Here is a 20024-nt window from a genome sequence, read left to right on the forward strand (position 1 = left end):
TCGGAGTTAGTAAAGTTGCAATTTAATTCCAGACTTTGGCGTTTTGTTGGCAAAATATCCTATTTTCCATGTTCGCTCTTACACACGTTATACAAGTTCGGTTTAGTTTTGTTTTATTTCAAAGTCGTAAAATAAATAACTGTTTTAGAAGAAATGCCATATTTAGAATTATTCTTCGGGACAAAAAATAAAAATGACATTCATTCTTTTGCAGGTCTTATTTCGGGGTCCAATATAGGTAAGTATGAAATTATGAAATAAATTTTTATTTAAACGTATAAACAATAAATGAAATTAATTGTGAGTAGTAGTAGAATAGTTTCAATTCTTTATTTAATTTTATTATTTGGGCAAGACATATTTTATTTACCAACTTTCTGTCATAGCCAACACGAGGACCAAATAAGCTAAACATTAAAATAAATTACATAATATATTATTCAGTCTTAGTCTATTAAATAAAATGAACATTATGATAATAGTGCACTTTAGTTATATCATTACACGTGCATCAATTTCAAATAAGTTTCACGATTTAGCAGATTGTTAAGAATCCTCATACATTACTATGAGTGATTTATATATTATGTTTGATGAGAAACACGTCAAGCAAAAAATATAAACAAGGGGTGGAATTAAAATAAGACGGCCTTTGCTTAGGTATGTGCAATTTATTAAATCTGCTATATCGTAAATTCACTTTAAAGGAACTTTTTACATAATATAGTATATAATATATATTTAACAACAACATTTATACACAATATATATAAATATCGTCAGTTTATAACTTAAGTGCTTACTCTCGTGAGTGAGAATTAAACGTGTCCCTAATTGATTAAAACTACGTTACCTGTTTCCGAGGAGATTTCCGATTTCATTGATTCCAATTTATCAAATAAGTCTCCTGATTTAAGCTCTTTTTAGAGCAAAAGTCTAAGCGACATAATATTCTAAAATATACTCCCTGATAGGTATAGTTTAACGGCATAGTAGCAAATTGTGTGCAAAATAAAATTGACTACGATAGAACTCTACATCATAGTATAGTTTTAAGTGCATATAAATATAGGTATATTTGTAAAAGTGTAGTTGGCTTTATAAATCATTATTCATTAGGTTTTTTACCAGTTGAATAGATCGGCACAGATCAATGGAATAAAGCTGATCATAAACATTTATTATGGACAGTGACGAGACATTTTACGCTTATGCCATCTTTATTTAGGTGCATTTAAAAAAGTCCTAATAATTTTAGTAGTGCGTAGACTAGAAATAAAATCCTTGGATGGCCTCTTCTCCACTCGGCATTATCTGGAAACAATGTAGCATTAAACTTTTTTGCATAATTATGTCTAATATTTGCAATTAACATATATGATTAACTTAGAAATTATTCAGTAACAAGATTGGGTATCAATAAAAATGTAATTATATAGATTTACTCGTATGAATAAAGTTATATCAACTATTTAAAAAACGTATTATTCAATAAATATCTACATAAATGCAAGTGTCTCGAATGTACCTAATTTTCTATGACAATCAAACAAACATACAAGCTAATAAAGTCTCAAATAGTTGCACATTATTTTAACTAAATATATCATCCTAATACTATAGTAGAGAGCGTGTTATTTTCTTCTTTAACGCAGCAACAGAGCAACCAATTAACATTTTGTTTTAATTTGACTTGACTCTTGTGTTATGGTCCGCGCCTTTTTTACGCAACAAATTCCGCACACTTTACTGCTTAAAAATACGAAGATTTAGATGGATGTTTGTTACTCACTTACGCCAGATAAGCTTAACAGATCTAGATGAAAATTTGCACAGATATAGATAATAGTTTGAAATAGCCCATAGGTTTATTTACATCCTGGGCTAAACTAACAATTCACGCGGGATAGTTTGCCCCGTTTGTTAGTTTGAATGTTGCGGGCAACAGCTTGTATTAGAATACTCGAGGATAAAACATGCAAAATATATTATGTATTTTAATTAATTATATATAATAATTCCCCCTGAACACAAATCCTTTGTCAATCTTCAGGTTGTACATGAGCCTCATGTTGATAGAACGGTGCATAGGTTGAGCTGAACATATATAGCAAACTATCGAATTTATAACACTAGTATGATCCATACTGGTGATGTATAGACATATGCATAGAATTAAGAACATACAGAAAACGTGTACACATCTAAAATCAAATGAAGCATATAAAATAAAGCATCAACACCACTCTACTTTAGTAGTGTTTCTCGAACACAAACAGTTTGTCACTTCATACTGTTTAGCAGTTGACAATAATTATTTTAACTCTAATGTTAAAATAATTATTGTCAAAGTTTTCCATAAAATGGGAAAACTTTGTAATTACTGGTTTGTAAGCTAGCTACATTCTGTGGGTGTGCGCGGGGCGTATATACTGTTTTTGGACACAATGCGCTGCATACCTTATTGGATGAATGAGGATTCTGTATGTTCCTAATTCTGTGGATATGAGGGTAAAATTCAGAAGCACTAGCGATAAAGGCGAGCACAGTAGGAGAGAGGATAATAAGATAGAAGGAACGTTAATAAAAGCATCTGTAATTACCTGTAACGTGCGATGCACCGCCCACCCAGTTGAGATGCGTCTTCCCGCCACCCTCGTCAGACTTTTGCTTCCCCTTATCGATCTCGTTCAAGTTCGATTGATACTTCGTTCCTGTGAGTGGAGAGACACGTGATTGAATGTGGCTTTATTTCAATTGCAGCTCGATTCATTAGTTGTCGTTGTTGTTTAATGTAGAGGTTCTATTTCTTACTACTTGTACATCCAATTTAAGCGTATAAAGCTTTCTTACTTATTTTTTTTTATTATTGTTAGGTGAGTGATAACTTATATTCACAAATACACGAATTCGTTTTATCTCCTAGAAATATGACGAGAAAATGGTAGAAATTGAAATTGAATTTCCTTAAATCTTATGTTATATGTTAAGGTAATCAATAAATTAAAAAAAAAAGTTCTATTGTGTCGTTATATGTATCTTATTTATTCTAAAATGTAAGTATCTAGTAACTTTTAGGTTATTACGTCAATATTTGTATCTATCGTTGTGGAATAAATAAAAATCAATTAGAACACAAATACTAAATGGAAACATCAAAGGAAGATAAAATAATTATGTAAAGATCGTAATATTAAATTCGTATGGATTCGCGTTTTCCCCTTGGAAAATATTCTTAAGCGGAAAAAGATGCGATATTTAAACGAAACGACCACAAGTAGATACAACACTCATTAGGGAAAGGAAAAGATTCAATATGGCAAGGGAGCGGACGCCGGCGGTCGGCGGTCGGCCGGCAGATATTGAAAAGTTGCGCAATATTGTCGAGTGGCTGGCCTAGCCGTAAATTCGTAATGGAAGCAAAAAATAAAACAGAAATAGCGGTCGATGTCCTAACCGCGCTGCGTCGCCGCCCCGTACAAAAACAACCCGCAGCAAAACTTAGGATCCGTCGTCGTCTAAATGGATTTTTCAAGTTCATGTGCATATAAAACTGTTCCCAAACTATTCACGAAGTACCATTCGCTATAAGTGATATAAACAGATTGAATACGTCCACTAACTGACTGACTTGCTTGCTCTATTAAATGAACAAAATTCGGATAAATGCAAGTCGTTTCCAATTATTGTTTTTTTATTTATAAAAAAATTCAGTTGACGTCTCGAAATTATGCTTACAACGGATTCACTGTGATACAATTTAAGGTAACTTTTATAGAAAACACTTTCTCATCATAATCATGAAAACTATAAAGGAAAATTGTTTGGTTCGTAAAAGGGGAGGCAGAAGTTGACACTTGGCTGTAATAGCTTGTGGCGCAAGATGTTGTCGTTGTCCGGCGCGACAGCATGTCCGGGGGAATGCCCAACTTCCCAATAACGGTGGAGTAATGACGCGCACTTATGACTATCTGGTATTATGAGATTGGTTTGGAACTTGATATGATCATTTATACCGACACAAGGTATTTTATTTATACTAGCTAGTTATTATAACCCATCAATGCCATACTAACTTTTTATTAAGTGTCTGTTTTAAAAAATCTTTGAAGTATGTAAGTACTAATAAAGTTTAAGTACGGTAATTATAAATTTTAGCTTTATTCATAGAACGTTGATTAGTGATGCATAATTTAACAAGGCGATTAAATAAAAAATATATTTTGTATACTATGTTAATTCTATAAGAAAGAAGAAGGCAACCTCTTCAATATAGAAATGATAAAAAAGTTAGTTTACTGGTTGACAATTTCGGGTTTATAGTAATTGCTAAAGATGAGGTATGTTCATTTCTGGTATGACAAGAATTCCTTGTAGGTATATTTATGTGGTATAAACTATGCATCGCTTGGGATAGTCATAAACCCTTTCACACTCTATCCATAAAGACTGTTTATAAATGATTTGTTTGTATTTTACGAGGACCATAATATTTGAATGCTGTTAACAGCTTCACGACAAGCAAAGCATCGTAATAGTTTATGATCTATAAACCTATATACGACCGCTAATAATAACTGAAACAGCAGCAAACAATGAAAATAAACAGAACGATCACCGGGAATACAACTCGTAAAGGTATTATTATCTCTTAATAAACGAAATCACTGACATAAAAATCTTGTTTGGATGCATTTTATCGACAACGATATCAGATATTAATGAACACATTTCACTGTGAATTTTATTGAGGAAGTTCTACCTACGCTGTTTTATTTGTTTATTTATTTTGTTCATTTAATATAATAAAAAGCTTAAACATTTCGTTTTGCGTAGGTATGTAAGTATTATTAAATAGAAATATCATGACTTTCAATAATAGTAACTGACTTATTTGAAACACACAGTAGAAACTACTGTTAACAAAGAATGTACTAAGTTACACTATCCGTTTCGATAAATATGTGTAAAATTTATATACATACACATAGAGTGACACAAGATGGGTTTGCTATTGTCTCTGTATATATTGATGACCATATAACACTTCTGACATTAAGTATTTAGTGTCGGATAACCATGATGCGAAACTCTCAAACAATATAAGATATGACGTAGCATTGAGAATATGATGTCTCTGTTTTGTGTAAACAAAATGGTCTTCCGATAAATTGCGAAAGTTCTCAATGTTTTTTGTACCTTTATCTACAAGTGGTGTGTCTCGACGCGGAGGTCTTGACGGTGGAGGAGTGGTCAGCGATCTCGGGTCTGGAGTTGTAGTTGGTGGCGATGACGCTAAAACAACATCGTTATAAGTAAGCTCGGTACTTGAAATATATCCAAAGTGCATTAAAACGTATAAAATAATCCTTACTGTATAGTCGTATAGTTCCATCAGATTCGCCTCTAGGATTTTTTGCCACGCATTTGTACATCCCATAGTCCTCAGTAATAATATGCCTGATCAGTAGCTTCATGTGGGTTTTATACTGTGGTAGCCCAACAGTATTTTCCATGTGGTATTTAGAGCTCTCGTGTATCATGTGACCGTCTTCGCGGGTCCAATAGTTCAAAGAAGTTGGATAGGCTTCCGTAAAACATTCCAATGTTACGTTGTAATATAGCGGTGCACCAACCAGTTGATGGGGTATCCATAACATAGGCGGAACTAAAAAAAATCATACATGTATTAACCAGCTACAATACCTATTGGATTTGGTAAGGGAAAGAGCACTAGCATTATTACCAACATCTTACACATCAAGCATTCTTAATACATAAATAATAAGAAATCACCATCATCATTAAATCAACCCACTATCGGCCCACTACAGAGCACGGGTCTCCTCCCTCAACGAGAAGGGTTAAGCCCGTAGTCCACCACAGACACCACATCGGTGGACGTCACACATATTTGAGATCATTATGTCGAACTCTCAGGCATGCAGGTTTCCTCGCGAAGTGATATTTGAATTACTTAAAACGCACATAATTTAGAAAAGTTAGAGGTGAGTAGAGGCGTGCTGGGATTCGAACTCAGCCCTATCCCCGCTTCATAAGTGTAAACCAATTAGAAAATAAATAAATATATTAATATTTGTTCTGCAAATGTTTTTACCTTACAATAAGTAAGAAATTGTGATCTATATAAGTTACGTAATACGTTATATTTGCCCGTTAAAAATGAAAATACAAATGGCACTTTTTTATAATAGCTCGGCACTTACGAATAAAGTAGGACATTGTATAGGAACTTATCAATTTGACTTACAGTCGACGCTAACTTTGACTCTCTTAGACACTGTTGGCGGCACTCCATTACTGGCTATACATAAATATGCTCCCATGTCCAGACGTGAAATTCTGGCCATATCCAAAACCTCGCCTTCCCATTCAGAAACTAAAAAATAAAGATCTATTAGTATATGACCCCAACTTCTATGACCACGAAATCGTAATGCAACATTCTTTTTTCGACTTCGTAGTATTTTATTATATTAAAACTCACTCAAGGGTCTCAAAGGTTATTACAATTATTTCCAAGTGAGCAATGGTTATTGTTAATCAATAAGTCTGACCTGAGTGTCCTTTATTGATGGAGATTTTTGAATTGTCATCTCGTTTCCACTTGATGGTGGGCTTAGGAGAGCCATTAGCGCGACACGTCAGAGTGACGTTGGCGCCCTCTCGGACGATAACGTCGCTCGAACTCAACGAGTCGTCGATTGACGGCGGCACTGTAAACATGTATAACTAGTTAACAAGTTTTTAATAGTTTGCTGAAACTTTACTTAACAAAACATAGTATTTCTACGTTATCTGTAAGAAAACCGAGGGTCCACCCTCCGCTGATTTTAACAATCTTAATAATAAAAAATCTTAATATTTACATTGTTATTCACATTACGTCCATAAATGTGAGGAACCTACCTCTACTTTAATTATAAGGTTGAAAAAAAAAATATTCAACGTTCAACAAAACTAAAAGTTTTACTAGAAGATCGAAATGAATTAATTAATCTTTTATAACACACAACTTTAAACAGCTCTACGTAAAATTTACACAAGAAAGCCGTAAAAAAAGCTATAACCGATATGTCGCATATTGTTTTTGATAAACTTTTCAGTAAGATTAAGATAAGTACGTAACTTTCTCATATAACGTTATTTACGTTAGTTATCTGCGTACTATATGGCACAGACCGATTTATTACTGTAACTTTATTGATATGACCGTGACATCTTGACAAAGACGGCCGTTTCTTTCTCATCACTTTTTCTACATCACTTGCTGGAAAACAAAGATGTTTACTCTAGAAAGGACATTTTAAAGCCGCGGAGAAATTCTGATCTCGTGTAAGTGGTGATGTTGAATAAAAGCTCACCAACTACATGCAGGTAACCGAATTGGGTCTTAGCAGTGACGGTGTTGATCTGGCACATGTAACGACCGCGGTCCTCCTCGCGTACATCCGATATGTGCAGGAACCAGGTTCGATGCTTGTCGTGGGTCACACTGACGCGTGGATTGCGTGTTATCACGTGATTGTGAACTGTCAAAATGGCCGACTGTTCGAAATGCATCCACGCTACCTGTGTACCAAATTAACAATATATTAAGATTGTATCAGGGTTTTATCTGGTTTTTTAAATCTCACAAGATTTTTTATCAGTATATAAAGGAACCTATGTGCATCTCCAGGATGCAAGCTTTTAGCAAACTCTCATCATAATTGGTAAGGTGGTTAAGGTTCGAAAGCATAACAGACAAATAAATGCACATTCGGCTTATAATATTAGCCAGGATTAGGTACTACGAATGTCAATATTATTGTTAAGTAAAAGTATATAATCATTATTATCGTGAAAAATATTAAAAGTTATAAAATTATTTCCAAAGCTTTGATGAGCATTTTTATGTTGCTTGTTTGACGAGATCCGAACTCCATCTTCAAAGTTGTACATCAATCTTCCTCAATGAAATTAATAATTAGAAAACAATTTTAAAACTAGACATTGACGAACAATACGATCGAATTGAAACCTAACCAAATTAAAAATACAAATAAAATAAATACAACACTTTTCAAATATTGTTTTGCACATAGTTAGTATTTGGAAGTTTTTTTACATAATATACAAGCAAAACTAAAATAGTATCTGCCTACTTAGATAAATATTATAGTAAGAATAGTACATAATACAAACATTTTATAAGTGAAACGATCAGTTTTAATATAAAAATAAACTTTTGAAATCATTTGAATAACAAGAAAAATCTCGATAACTTATCAGTGTATCAAAAGGAATAGATATTAAGTTAAGGAAAATGAGACAGAGGTGGGGAATGAAAACGTAGAGCATTGCTTCAACGATTTCCAATCGAGTCTAAATTTGACGACTGACATAACGGAAATTAAGGAATCGTTTCTTCTTAGATGACAGTTTTATTTTCAAATCCGAATATTATCAAAGTAATTTAGAAAGATCTTGGTAATTACAGCCAATTGTTAAACAAGATTAATATTATTTGTTTTCCATGATAATACAATTCTTCGGTTTCTTTGAGTTTATTTTCGAAATACTATCGAGTTTTCAAGTTAGCTTAGTTGAATTAGTTTAGTTGAGTATACTCGGAACATGGATTGGGTAATATTTTTAATGTAATTTAAACGTTAATATAAAAAAAAAAATGTTACATTTCGTATTCTAGGTCTCAGAACTACGTGACAACCCTTTGTAAATTACCTAGCTAAGAATACGACAAAGAAATGGCTAACAGTAACAGCAGTTCGTGGCTTCGTGGAACAAATGAAACAACATTAATAGCGGGCAAAATTGAACATTTACGGGTCGCCATTAGACGCGGTGCGGGCGCCTCTCGCGACATCTGTGTAATTGCATGAGCTGCCATCCCGTCCCCGCTTCACACCAATTTCCACGGCATTAACCGCTTAAAATGCATTTCACTGAGATTGTTATACTGGAAACAATCCAGCCACTTTTAATTTTCAGCCGGAAGCAATTTCGCGTAATGAACAGCAAGGTTTTTTTTTAAAAAAAAAAGGTGTGTGCATTTGCATGTACCAATTTGTTGGCATGTACCAAGATATCTTCTCGTGCACGTGATCCAAAAGTACCTACACTTTTGGATCACGTGCCCGAGAAGAAACTTGTAAGTGCTCTAGCTCTATCTTACAACAATAGGTTTTTACTTTCTACTGATACTTTATGTACGTAAGTTAACAGGCCCAGGAACAGATGAAGATATATCTATTGGGTAATACAGGAAGTTTTCATTGTCATTACTTTGACTTTAGGTTAAATGCTAGTGAAAAATTCTCACAATTTCAATTCTGATATTAATAATATGGTTTTTAAGGAATAGTTAATATAGAGGAATACTGATGAGTTAAAAAGTAATCATAGAAAGCAATACTCGTTCCACGTCAAGTTTGAACTCTAAAAGTTGCCCGTAGACCTCTCATCTCTTAATCCGGCTTTAAGTTTGATTCATGGATAGTTCTTTTTATCAAGATTGCGGAGGCAATATAGGGGAAGTTTGTTAGCTCAAAGTCGTGCCGGGTCACATCTTACCTATCTTAAGTGATACGGCTCTCAGTCGCTGTCTAATTTATAATGGACTTGAGGAAACTTCGCCCATTTTATTATGCAATGGGATGGTAACCCCTCTAATGACGGCGGCCTGACTCTCGGTAACCTGGAGCTTCCGGGTTATTAAACAGGGCTTAATATTACGAATGATTTACGCGGGAATAATTTGGAACCTTCAGCGCAAAAGTTGTTAATAAAGCAGCAACGTTGTATTATGGACGTTACCTGTCGTCCTATGCCTTTGCTACTTACAAAGATACGTAATAAACAAAAGAAAAATCCTGGGTTAATCGTAAACCTATCGTACTGGTAATTTTTCACACACACAAAATTCAACAGCTGACAGACTTTGATCCGTCTGAATGCCGTACAACAAACAATTTAAGTCCTTCCTATATGCTAGTTTATTGAGAAAATTATTCATTATCGTGCTAGAAGGCTCATCGGTGACCTAGCCAATAAAAAACTTAAGAGTTTGGAACATCGTCGCAAGGTTGCCTGCCTTTCGGTATTCTATAGGATATATTTCGGAGAGTGTGCTCAAGAACTATTTGATCTAGTTCCCCCCTCGCCTTTTTACCATCGAACCGCGAGGCACCGGAAGGATCTGCATCCCTACGTGTTCGATATACCGCGGACGCGTACGAAGCGCTTCGCATCTTCGTTTCTAATTCGCACCGCTAGGATCTGGAATGCTCTTCCAGCTTCCATTTTCCCCAGTTCTTGCAACATTAGTGCCTTCAAATCACGAGTGAATAGGAATCTTCTAGGCAAGCGCGCTCCACCTTAGGCTGCATCATCGCTTACCATCAGGTGTGATTGCAGTCAAGCGCTCGTCTATAAAAATAAAAAAAAAAAAAAAAAATTATTACTATGCCTAAAATCCTATTCAAACAATTACTTAATTGGCCTAGCCATTTACAAATGAAGAGCATTTGATTTTATTTTACATTATTATCTCTTTCTTTCACTTTGCTATTTACTTACTGGCAACTGTTGCTTTCCTTAAACTTAACACAAAACGCGAGCATACCTGTAAGCAGAAATTTAGACTGTGATACATTTTACACCGAGAGTAGAATTTAGGGGAGAGGCGATAGTGTTTATTAAACTCGTGGTCGGAAGCAGGGCGCGCGCCGGCGGATGTAAATCAGATCTGCGTAATTGTGGCCGGCGTCTAATCTAATAGCCGCGGTATGTCCGTCTGCGTGGCGCTGATTAAATTAGCAGCCGCAACTCAGCGCCACAAACCTGCTGCAGTCTTATCGGTACATCAATATTTTGAATAACCTTAAGACAACATATTATTACTACCCTGCTTTGCCGGATGACATCAGCACAAACCACGCCTGTGGCCCGTATCGATTAATATCGGTATTTGGATTTATTACTTATTATTAGAATTATGACGTATTTATTACAACGATGTACGAGAGACAAAAAAATACGTGGATTGGACATTAGAGTAAAAACCAAAGCATAATTTATTTCATTGATTGAAATCCTACTTTTTAGATGCCGGATTTAAAATAGCATTGATCTTCGTGTCCTTAGCAATCGCTTAGATTGCTTATAGGAATACTAATCCAGAACTGCTACTCTGGCTTACACTACGCACTCTGGAAAAAATCACGCTGAGACAGCAAGTCATATAACACAATATATATTATATATAACACATAATCATAAAGATCGGGTCGTTATGATTCTTCATCATCATCATATTTAAACTATTAATATTTCAAAAGAGTAATAAGAGAGCCTTAATATTAGAAGTAAACGTAAACTTATAGTTTAGTCATTACGCTGCACTAAATTAGTAATTTATTGAAAGGAAATTTTATAACAAATTGCTGAATGAAATCTTTGAGATATCTCTCAATAAGTTTAAAATTTAGACAAAAGTTTACGCATGAATTGCTCTAACTTCATAGCTAAGTATAAATTGAGTATGTCAGTAATCACCTCGCTGTGCAGACGGATTGGTGATCGCATTAAGTGGCAGTAGCAGCACAGAGGACGCTGCTGCGCGGTCCCCTCAATACCATTCCAACTCATATCAAAGTTCATTATCAAACACCACCAGTGGCGTGCACTTCATACATACACAGAAGCACTGCCTACCCTAACATTTATATTTAACTCGCATAGAAGGAGGATTTTTGCAATTATATGCCATTTTTCCGCTGTATGAATACTCTGGTAAGAAACCCACTCCACTGAACACCACCAAGAGGCATCGGGATAAGTCTGAACTCTGTAGAAGAGGTGATGATGTAACTACTGACACATGTTATATTTTAACTATTTTACCAACGTTTGATTTAGTTGGCTGAAAGTACAAACTTCTTAAATTTATTATACTGAATGTCAAGATTAAATAACTTATAAGACTAACCGGAAAATTCATTTGTGTCAAATATGTAACTTGAAACAACTATAAAACTTCCAAAGTTCCATTTAATTGTTCAAGTAATTAAGATAAATTTAAGGAGAAATCAAAATTTTACAAGCGGTTAAGAGATAAGCGTTAAGTGTTGAACTTAGGAGTTTCATCGGGCGGTCGGGTCGGCTGGAAATATTTCGCAACCAACAACCATCCCAAGTTAATTCCGTTGCACGATGATAAAATATTGAAACTTGAGAGAAATTCTGAATTGAAATTGGATTTTAGAATTTAAATTGTAGGTACCACTTATTAATTTACTGACTCGTACCTGGACCTTCACAATTCTTTACAATTTACTAAAATTATGTTATGTAGAGTATAATTATGTTATACTAAGTAGTATCTATGTTTTAAGGTTTCAGTTGAAGAAACAATCATCTTAAAGCAGTAAAAATGTTTACTGACTTTTGTATTAGGAAGTGTTATTTTTCGTCTTGGATTTTTTATGCTTTCTTGAAGTGGATACAAAAAGTTTTTAACCCTATACGTGTTATGTTATGAGTTATACTGGATTTGTGAATTAAAAGGAAATGTAAACTATTTAAGAAAATGCAAATAAAGCATTTTTATATGATTTGCCGAAGTAACCAAACTTTTATGCCGGTCTTCCTTATCAATATCTACAACGTGTTACCGAATTACGAAATACTGTTACATGGATATTATTAAATCAAAAGAAGCATATTTATTTTTCCATAAAAAATTATGAAAAACATTCTAAGTGTTTATTTATAACGACCCTATTGAGGAAGGTAAAAAACCGTCACGGGCATAGTACCTACCTACGCTACGCGACACGTATCTAATAAAGTGTCAGGAGTCACTTGATATTAATTTTGCATGGCATGGCTGTATCTGAGTTGTTTCAGTAAAATCTCAGTTTCATAGATGAGTCTCAAAGACAGTAAATAATGTACCTTTAAAGCCTGCGAAGTAATATTTCGGTTTTCATTTACATATTGTATAAGAAATCTGAAGTCGTAAACATTTTTGGATACTTAATATTGTCACAGATGGACAAAGTCGCACCAAAATTGTTCGTATTTACCACATTGATAGCTACCCACAAAATACTTGTCATATTGATATCCTTATTTTGGTAGACATTAATTTATTGCATTATGTTTGACATCCATTATTTTATTTTATATTAATACCGTGCTTCGTTTAAAATCATAAATGTGTGTTGAATTAATTTAAATAAAAATTACCACATTTCACATTGTTCAAAACGTTAACCGTATTACAATAATTACAATTACCTACTAAATAAATATTTAAGCGGTCGGACTATGCACATCAAAAGGCAGATATACAACAAACAGTATACTCAAGTATATTATCAATGCATGTAACTCAATTTAAGAAATAATAAGGGCTTGAAAAGATTTGATTCGCTTAGCGACAAAGTATGAAGTTTCTATGAAGTCGTAAAGCTATTTACTTTTTTTACTAAGCGGTGACAGCCTAGTTAAATATAAATATACTAAATATACTACGACAATATCGCCATCTAGCCCCAAAGTAAGCGTAATTTGTGTTATGGGTACTAAGTTGGCTGATGAATATTTTTTTATGAATATAATACACATATAAATACTTATAATATACAGATAAACACCCAGACACTGAAAAACATTCATATTCATCATACAAACATTTTCCAGTTGTGGGAATTGAACCCACGACCTTGGACTCAGAAAGCAGGTTCGCTACCCACATCGCCACTCGGTCGTCAAAGTTGCTAGGATTTCGGCTTGAATTTCGGAGGCTGAGGTCGAATCCCAGCACGCACCTTTATGTGCTTTTACGGTGAAGGCAAAACATCGGAAGGAATCCTTCATGCCTGAGAGTTCTACATGATATTTTCAAAGGAGTGCGGAGTCCACCTATCTGCACTGGGCCAGCGTGGTGGACTACAACATAAACCCTTCTTATTGTGAGAGTATTCCCATGCCCTGTAGTAGGCCGGTATTGGGTTGATATAACGATCATGATGATGATATTTATTATTTGCACTAAGCACGTTGCCTTAAACTGTTAACTTAATAGTTTGCAAATCTCGATCTTCATGGGTTGTATTTAACCGCACACAACATGTACATATTTCTAGTAAAATTATCGATTTCTTAAAGCCCAAAAGGAATAGTAATTAATTAGTCAACATATTAAGATAGCTCTTCGAATGTCGTCTCACGATTTACTTTTTATTCCTCTTTTATAGGATGTTTACTAAAAGAGTGTTTCTTTGTGGTTTTACGAATATAACCACAACCGTCACTTGTGATTAATTACATTTGAAATAAATAAGTTAAAATATTCGGTGATCATTAATTGTTCATTTTGGTTCATGTTTGGTATCGTACTAAAAGCACTTTATGATAGAAAGCTGATTTTAGTTTCAATTAAATACTTTCAGTGAGAACTTCTATTATTGCGTTTAATATTATTTTCTAAAATTTGACTATATTTCACCTAGCTCCATATTTCAGTCGTGCATACCGTTATATCGTTAACTTTAAACATCCGTACTAAGGGTACAACGTATATCGTAGGTAGTACTGTTCACTGTAGCATCGTAATTGCATGCAGTTGTTGAATCAACAAATTGTACTTCTGCTGTGTAAGTGATTGATAATTATACAGTTTATAAGTACCTACATGCACTTTAACATAATGTATGTTTATTTGTAAAACGTTGTTGATAAATAATATTTAGTAATGAACCTTGAAAGGCTATAACAATATTAGAATTTCAAAAAAGGAAAGCGGTGATGGTCCAGTATTTAGGACTTCGGCTTCACTTTAGGGGGACCGAGATCGAATCCTAGCACCCACCTCTAACTTTTCTTAGTTCTGTGCGTTTAAAGTAGTTGATGGAAAACATCGCGAGGAAACCTGCATGCCTAAGATTTCTCCATAAAGTTCTCAAGAGCGTGTGAAATCCACGAATCCGCAATGGGTAGCGTGGTACACTACGGCCTAAACCTTCCCATTGTGGGCGACCCGTGCCCTGTAGTGGGCCGGTAAATAGTAGTCGTGATGATGATGATGATAAATTACTTTAATTCATCAACTATTCAAATTTCAGCCATTTAACTGCTCTCTGTTGAAAGACTTAAAAGCTATAACAATATTGGAATAGATGCTTAACTCAATCAGATCTTTTTTATTTTATTTTTATTTTTTAATAGTATACTAAACACATTTTGAATATTGATTGCCTCGGGATGCAGCGATCAATTCTATTGCCTCGTTGGTATATTGGTTAGCATGTTCATCTATGGATTACGAGGTCCTCGGTTCGATTCTTGGGTTGGGCCAAGAATTGTCAAGTAATGAATGGATGGATTCTATGTTAAATATTCTAAGTTTCAGCTTAAAGGAGGTTCCTACATCTCCCGTACCACGTATAAACGTTTCGTTCAGCCGAGCATTCATTCAAGCCCACTGATGCAGAGCGGAGCAGCTTGGTGGGTCTTTGTTCTAAACCCTTTCTCCTACGATAGTGCACAGCATAGGTGGTTATAAGCTGGAGGTAATGATGAGAGTGCTTCCGATATAACATGATTAGCTGAAAAAGAAAATTAAATGAAAATGTCGTCTTATATGTCCCTTTCAAGGTGCTGAATAATAGATAATATACGTTCTTATAGGAATTTTATTATTAAAGGCACCAGGTTCTTTTAACTTAATTCTAACTCGTCAGCAGTTGTAGGCAAGCTAAATTATTTCAATCTAGTCAACATTAAATGTGCAAAGTATCTAATGAAGATGGTGGATGCAAATTTGATATTTGAAATGGCGGCTAACTAATTTCATTTGCTTGGATCCTAAACGAGTTAGAGTCAAGCTCGGAGACACTTTGCCTGCGGATGCTTGTCGGTTATATCAAACGCAGTTTGTTATGTGCAAATTGACATTCCCGTTTAAAAACTCTGTTCTATTACATTTGTTTTTATAAATAAACACTTAGTTATTTTTCCATTTATCGCAAAATTTTGGTATTTTATATATATGTAGGTATTTTATATGTTTTTCATACTTTATCACGAAATTAATGAATTTATTTATAGTAAATAAATTAAAATAATAATTTTAAGTAGTAAAATACTATATACTTAAACGAATGAATTGTAAGTAAATTAAAACGTTATATTTTTAAAACTAATACGCTTTACTATAACTTAACTGTTAATACCCATAAACTATGCTCAGAGGCGTGCACATACATGCACAAAAGCACTGCCTACCCTAAGATTGATATCTCGAGGCTCGATAATCGATCGATCGAATAAGAGGAGGATTTTTGCCGTTTTATGCAATTTTCCTGGCTATGCTATATATTAAAATTCAAGTCAATGCTGCAAACGATCAGCCACCATTCCAATACTTCCAGAGATAGCTGTCTACACTTTATCATTAATTCAAATTTTTCCGATATATATCCCTTATTACTTAGAGGGTGGCATCATCTTAATCCTGTTATTTCTTAAAGAGCATATTAACTAAAGTACCCATCCGCCAAGATCACCTGCTTCAAGGTTTAGTGCCAAAGTTAGGGAGGCCTATTAATCCGTTATCTTTAACCACCTTGAATTTAGACCCTTCATTCTTTTTATCTTAATTGTAGAGGCATTAAAGAGGCAAAGTTGAAGTTGTGAGGCTCCGTGGGAGAGGCCTGCGTCCCTCAAGACGTGCCTGGAAGGCGTCGTTTGATTTATAATGGACTCGTTGCGAACTTTAGCCATTCTGCCGCACCGCACCGAACCTCGGTAACGACGGACCCCATCGCCGGAGGAGATGATTCGTAGACGTGTTTAATAATATTACGACAGATTTAATTATGAAACGTTTAAGAAGTTTCATCTTACGCTATTATCTATGTTCCCCGCTTCAAGGTGCTTTCAGATTTTGTAATAAAGATTTTATCTTTCTTTATACGCTACGAGTATACTCAGTGTACTCATACAGTGTACAAAGAAATTTAATTTTCAAATATTGTGCGTGCGTCTATAATTAAAGTGAATAACTTACTGAAGTGATTGAAAAATTTGAGGTTATTTAGTAAGTACAAAACATACCCAGCCATTTAGGTATAACAGACAAACACAAAGAATTGCGTAAAAGCACACTCTACTTCATATTAGTATTGTTCTTCCAGAAAAATCAAAGCAATACAGGATAACATTTTCTTAAAAGACACGTGTATCTGTAGAAAAGCGAGTGTGGTAAAGCGACGGCCCACTAAGTAATGCAATCGCGCACACAGAAATAAGTGAACATCTTGCGAGAGACGGCTTAGCTTACTTCTACTAAAAGCCCACTTAGAGATCTCTTCGACTACGGATTTGTGTCGAGGGTCCTCTAACTTTGCGCCGATCTTCAGCCAATAAGCTATTTTTGGAATTGATGTAAGTAGTGATGTCGGTTTATCAGGATTAATTCGTGGTATGGGTCTTATAATGTTGGTACCATTCATTCTATATTTCACAAGTAACGTTCATTTTGTTTTCGTCCCCGCAAAATTTCCCATTAGGACGCAATATTCCTGCGATAATTATTAACCCATATCCGGAAACCCTACCATTTTTATTCTATCAGGAAATATCCTGAAAAAAAAGAAGTAGAGTTTAAGTCGCTAATAATTATGGGGAAATAAGGCATAATTAAAGCGAGAATATAAATCCCGTTTGTTCTCTATCTGTGACGGGAACTGCTCGGAGCTTTGACCTCTACCTCAAGTTGGATCCGGCGCCCACATGGTAAATTCATGGAATTCATGGAATTAAAAAGCCGTCGAAGTCGAAGAAGTCCGTCTCTAAAAGGAGCCCCTCTCTTAATTTTTAGCTTTCTAAGAGTTAGGGCTGGGAATTGATGAGTCGGTCAGTAAGTAAGTACTACATTGTGACCTTTGTTTTTGAATAAAAGTAAAATTTTACTTTAGTATCAAATTCGATGATGACAAAAAAAAATATATTTTTATAGAAGCTTCTAGTCAACCTATATTTGAATGTTAGTTAACCGAGATTGAAGAAAACACAGTTACATGTCTATAATGGCAATAAATTGCCAGAATACCATAAGATTCCGATCCATAAATATTTTTTGCTCTATGGATAAACATAGATAAACAAAACTATTACGAGCACATAATACAGTGATATCCCAATTTACTACAGAGTAAGTAGATCTCTTTGTGCTGGTTGTTTGCTCTATATTAAAGAAGGGGAAATATGTCAGAAATTGAACAGGCGGCGCTCGTTTGCGCCCGAATGTAGCATAGCTGCGACTCGGTGCGGCATGTTATTGCAAACCACATACGTGCAGTACAGACTCTCTGACATTTCATGGCGATGAGTAAGCTACGTGCAGACACAGCATTCTCTTAAAAAATTATTAGGATTAACACTTTTGAACGACTCAATGCATAAATTATGTATAAAATTGAGATCCTAATATGTAAATAAGTATTTTATTGAAATGACCGAGTTACATTATTAATGTTAGAATCAAAGTCACGGTTCACCTGAAGATATTGAATAGAAAGTCTTATGAAAAATTTTGTCTAAGGTTGTCTTTGCAAGTTGAACAAAGCTCCGGCATATTGTTGTGCTACAATTTAAACAGCGCATATGTGGTATGCGTTTAACATAGCTGCGACTCGGCGCGGCATGTTATTGCGAACCAACATACGTGCAGTGGCGGCTATCTGACATTTCATGCCGATGAATAAGCAACGTGCGGAATATTGTGAAGCATTCTCTTGTAAAAGGAAATGTACTACTTGCTATTTTGTTATGCACAATGTTTTTAATACGAGTATTTTGAGCTTTTTCTCCTTCTATTCCTGGGACTGTTTCTGTAAATGATCAGTGAAAGTCGTTTGTTTTATGTATTCTTCTAGCTTTATTTCTATACTAGTATTGCCCGCGACTTCGTCTGCGTTTGATTTTGCTTTTTGAAAAAATTAAACACATAGGTATTATAACCTCTGTAGTACAAAAATAATTCTTTTTAATCTGTTATAATTTGTCGGAGTTATGGTGTAAAATCGTCAAACACTTCCCCTCTACCAAAGGAACCGAGCTTAAAGTCGGGATAAAAAGTATCATATATATTACTTCTAACACTTCCAAGAATATGTGTACAAAGTTTCATGAGGATCGGTTAAGTAGTTTTTGCTTTAAAGCGTAACAAACCAACTTACTTTCACATTTATAATATTAGTAGGGAAGTAGGGATAGGGAAATAAAGTATCATTGATTTAACATGGTAATATCGTATATTCTTAGTCGCTTTAGTAACGTCATTTTTAAATTTTTCAAATTTAATATTTGTCAGGTTTTGAGTCGGAAATCTGTCATATTTATTCTTGTTAAGAATATTAACTCATTAGTCAAGTAGGTAATGCCATTCCCCATAATCTCTATTACTTAATTTGTAAACTGCCTTGTATTAAACAAATAGGACAAGAAACATATTTATTATGTGAATAATATGTGTGTATGTATTCCGAACTGGTACATCCCCATTTCAAAGTAATGAAGTTTTAAAGACGCGAAGAACTGCGTGTTCGAATAGAAACAAAAATAGCTCGTAGAAAACCTTACAAAATAACAGGTAAATGGGACCGAAGTTTTTTGTCGTTTCAATAATTCTAAAGAGTCAGACGAAAAGGCAAATCTTTTTAACCGATGCGGAAAACTAATGGCAGAGGCGAGGCTTTCGGGAAAATCCGCTTCTTGTTGTCAATACAGGGCAACTGTGATGGTTCTCTCAGTTAAGCCTTTATTTCAAGTACACTATCTTGTCTCTCACAGTATTTTATTGCATGTCTCTTCAGGCTACGCAAACAAATTAAAGAACCTTCTATATAAATTAGTCACTTATGTTCTCATTAAAACACGTATGTATAACTTCGAGGTTTAAGATGAACCTTACTAAATTTTAAAGGGAC

The 20024-nt window shown here is 34.6% G+C and overlaps 1 protein-coding gene across 1 annotated transcript in view; it reads right to left on the reverse strand.

The window, feature by feature from the left end:
- Nucleotides 1-379: 379 nt before the first annotated feature.
- LOC120634429 (lachesin-like) overlaps nt 380-20024 on the reverse strand; it is a 134541-nt gene continuing 114896 nt past the window's right edge. Inside the window, exons 3-9 of the mRNA XM_039904969.1 lie at nt 7386-7593; nt 6579-6737; nt 6272-6400; nt 5375-5668; nt 5200-5295; nt 2604-2714; nt 380-1314 (exon numbers count right to left, since the gene is read on the reverse strand). Coding sequence (XP_039760903.1) covers nt 1235-1314; nt 2604-2714; nt 5200-5295; nt 5375-5668; nt 6272-6400; nt 6579-6737; nt 7386-7593 — 1077 coding nt within the window. The 3' untranslated portion in view covers nt 380-1234. The remainder of the gene's footprint in view (nt 1315-2603; nt 2715-5199; nt 5296-5374; nt 5669-6271; nt 6401-6578; nt 6738-7385; nt 7594-20024) is intronic.

The sequence above is a fragment of the Pararge aegeria genome, chromosome 2 (genome assembly GCF_905163445.1).
Source record: "Pararge aegeria chromosome 2, ilParAegt1.1, whole genome shotgun sequence".
In the NCBI taxonomy this organism is placed as follows: Eukaryota; Metazoa; Arthropoda; class Insecta; order Lepidoptera; family Nymphalidae; genus Pararge; species Pararge aegeria.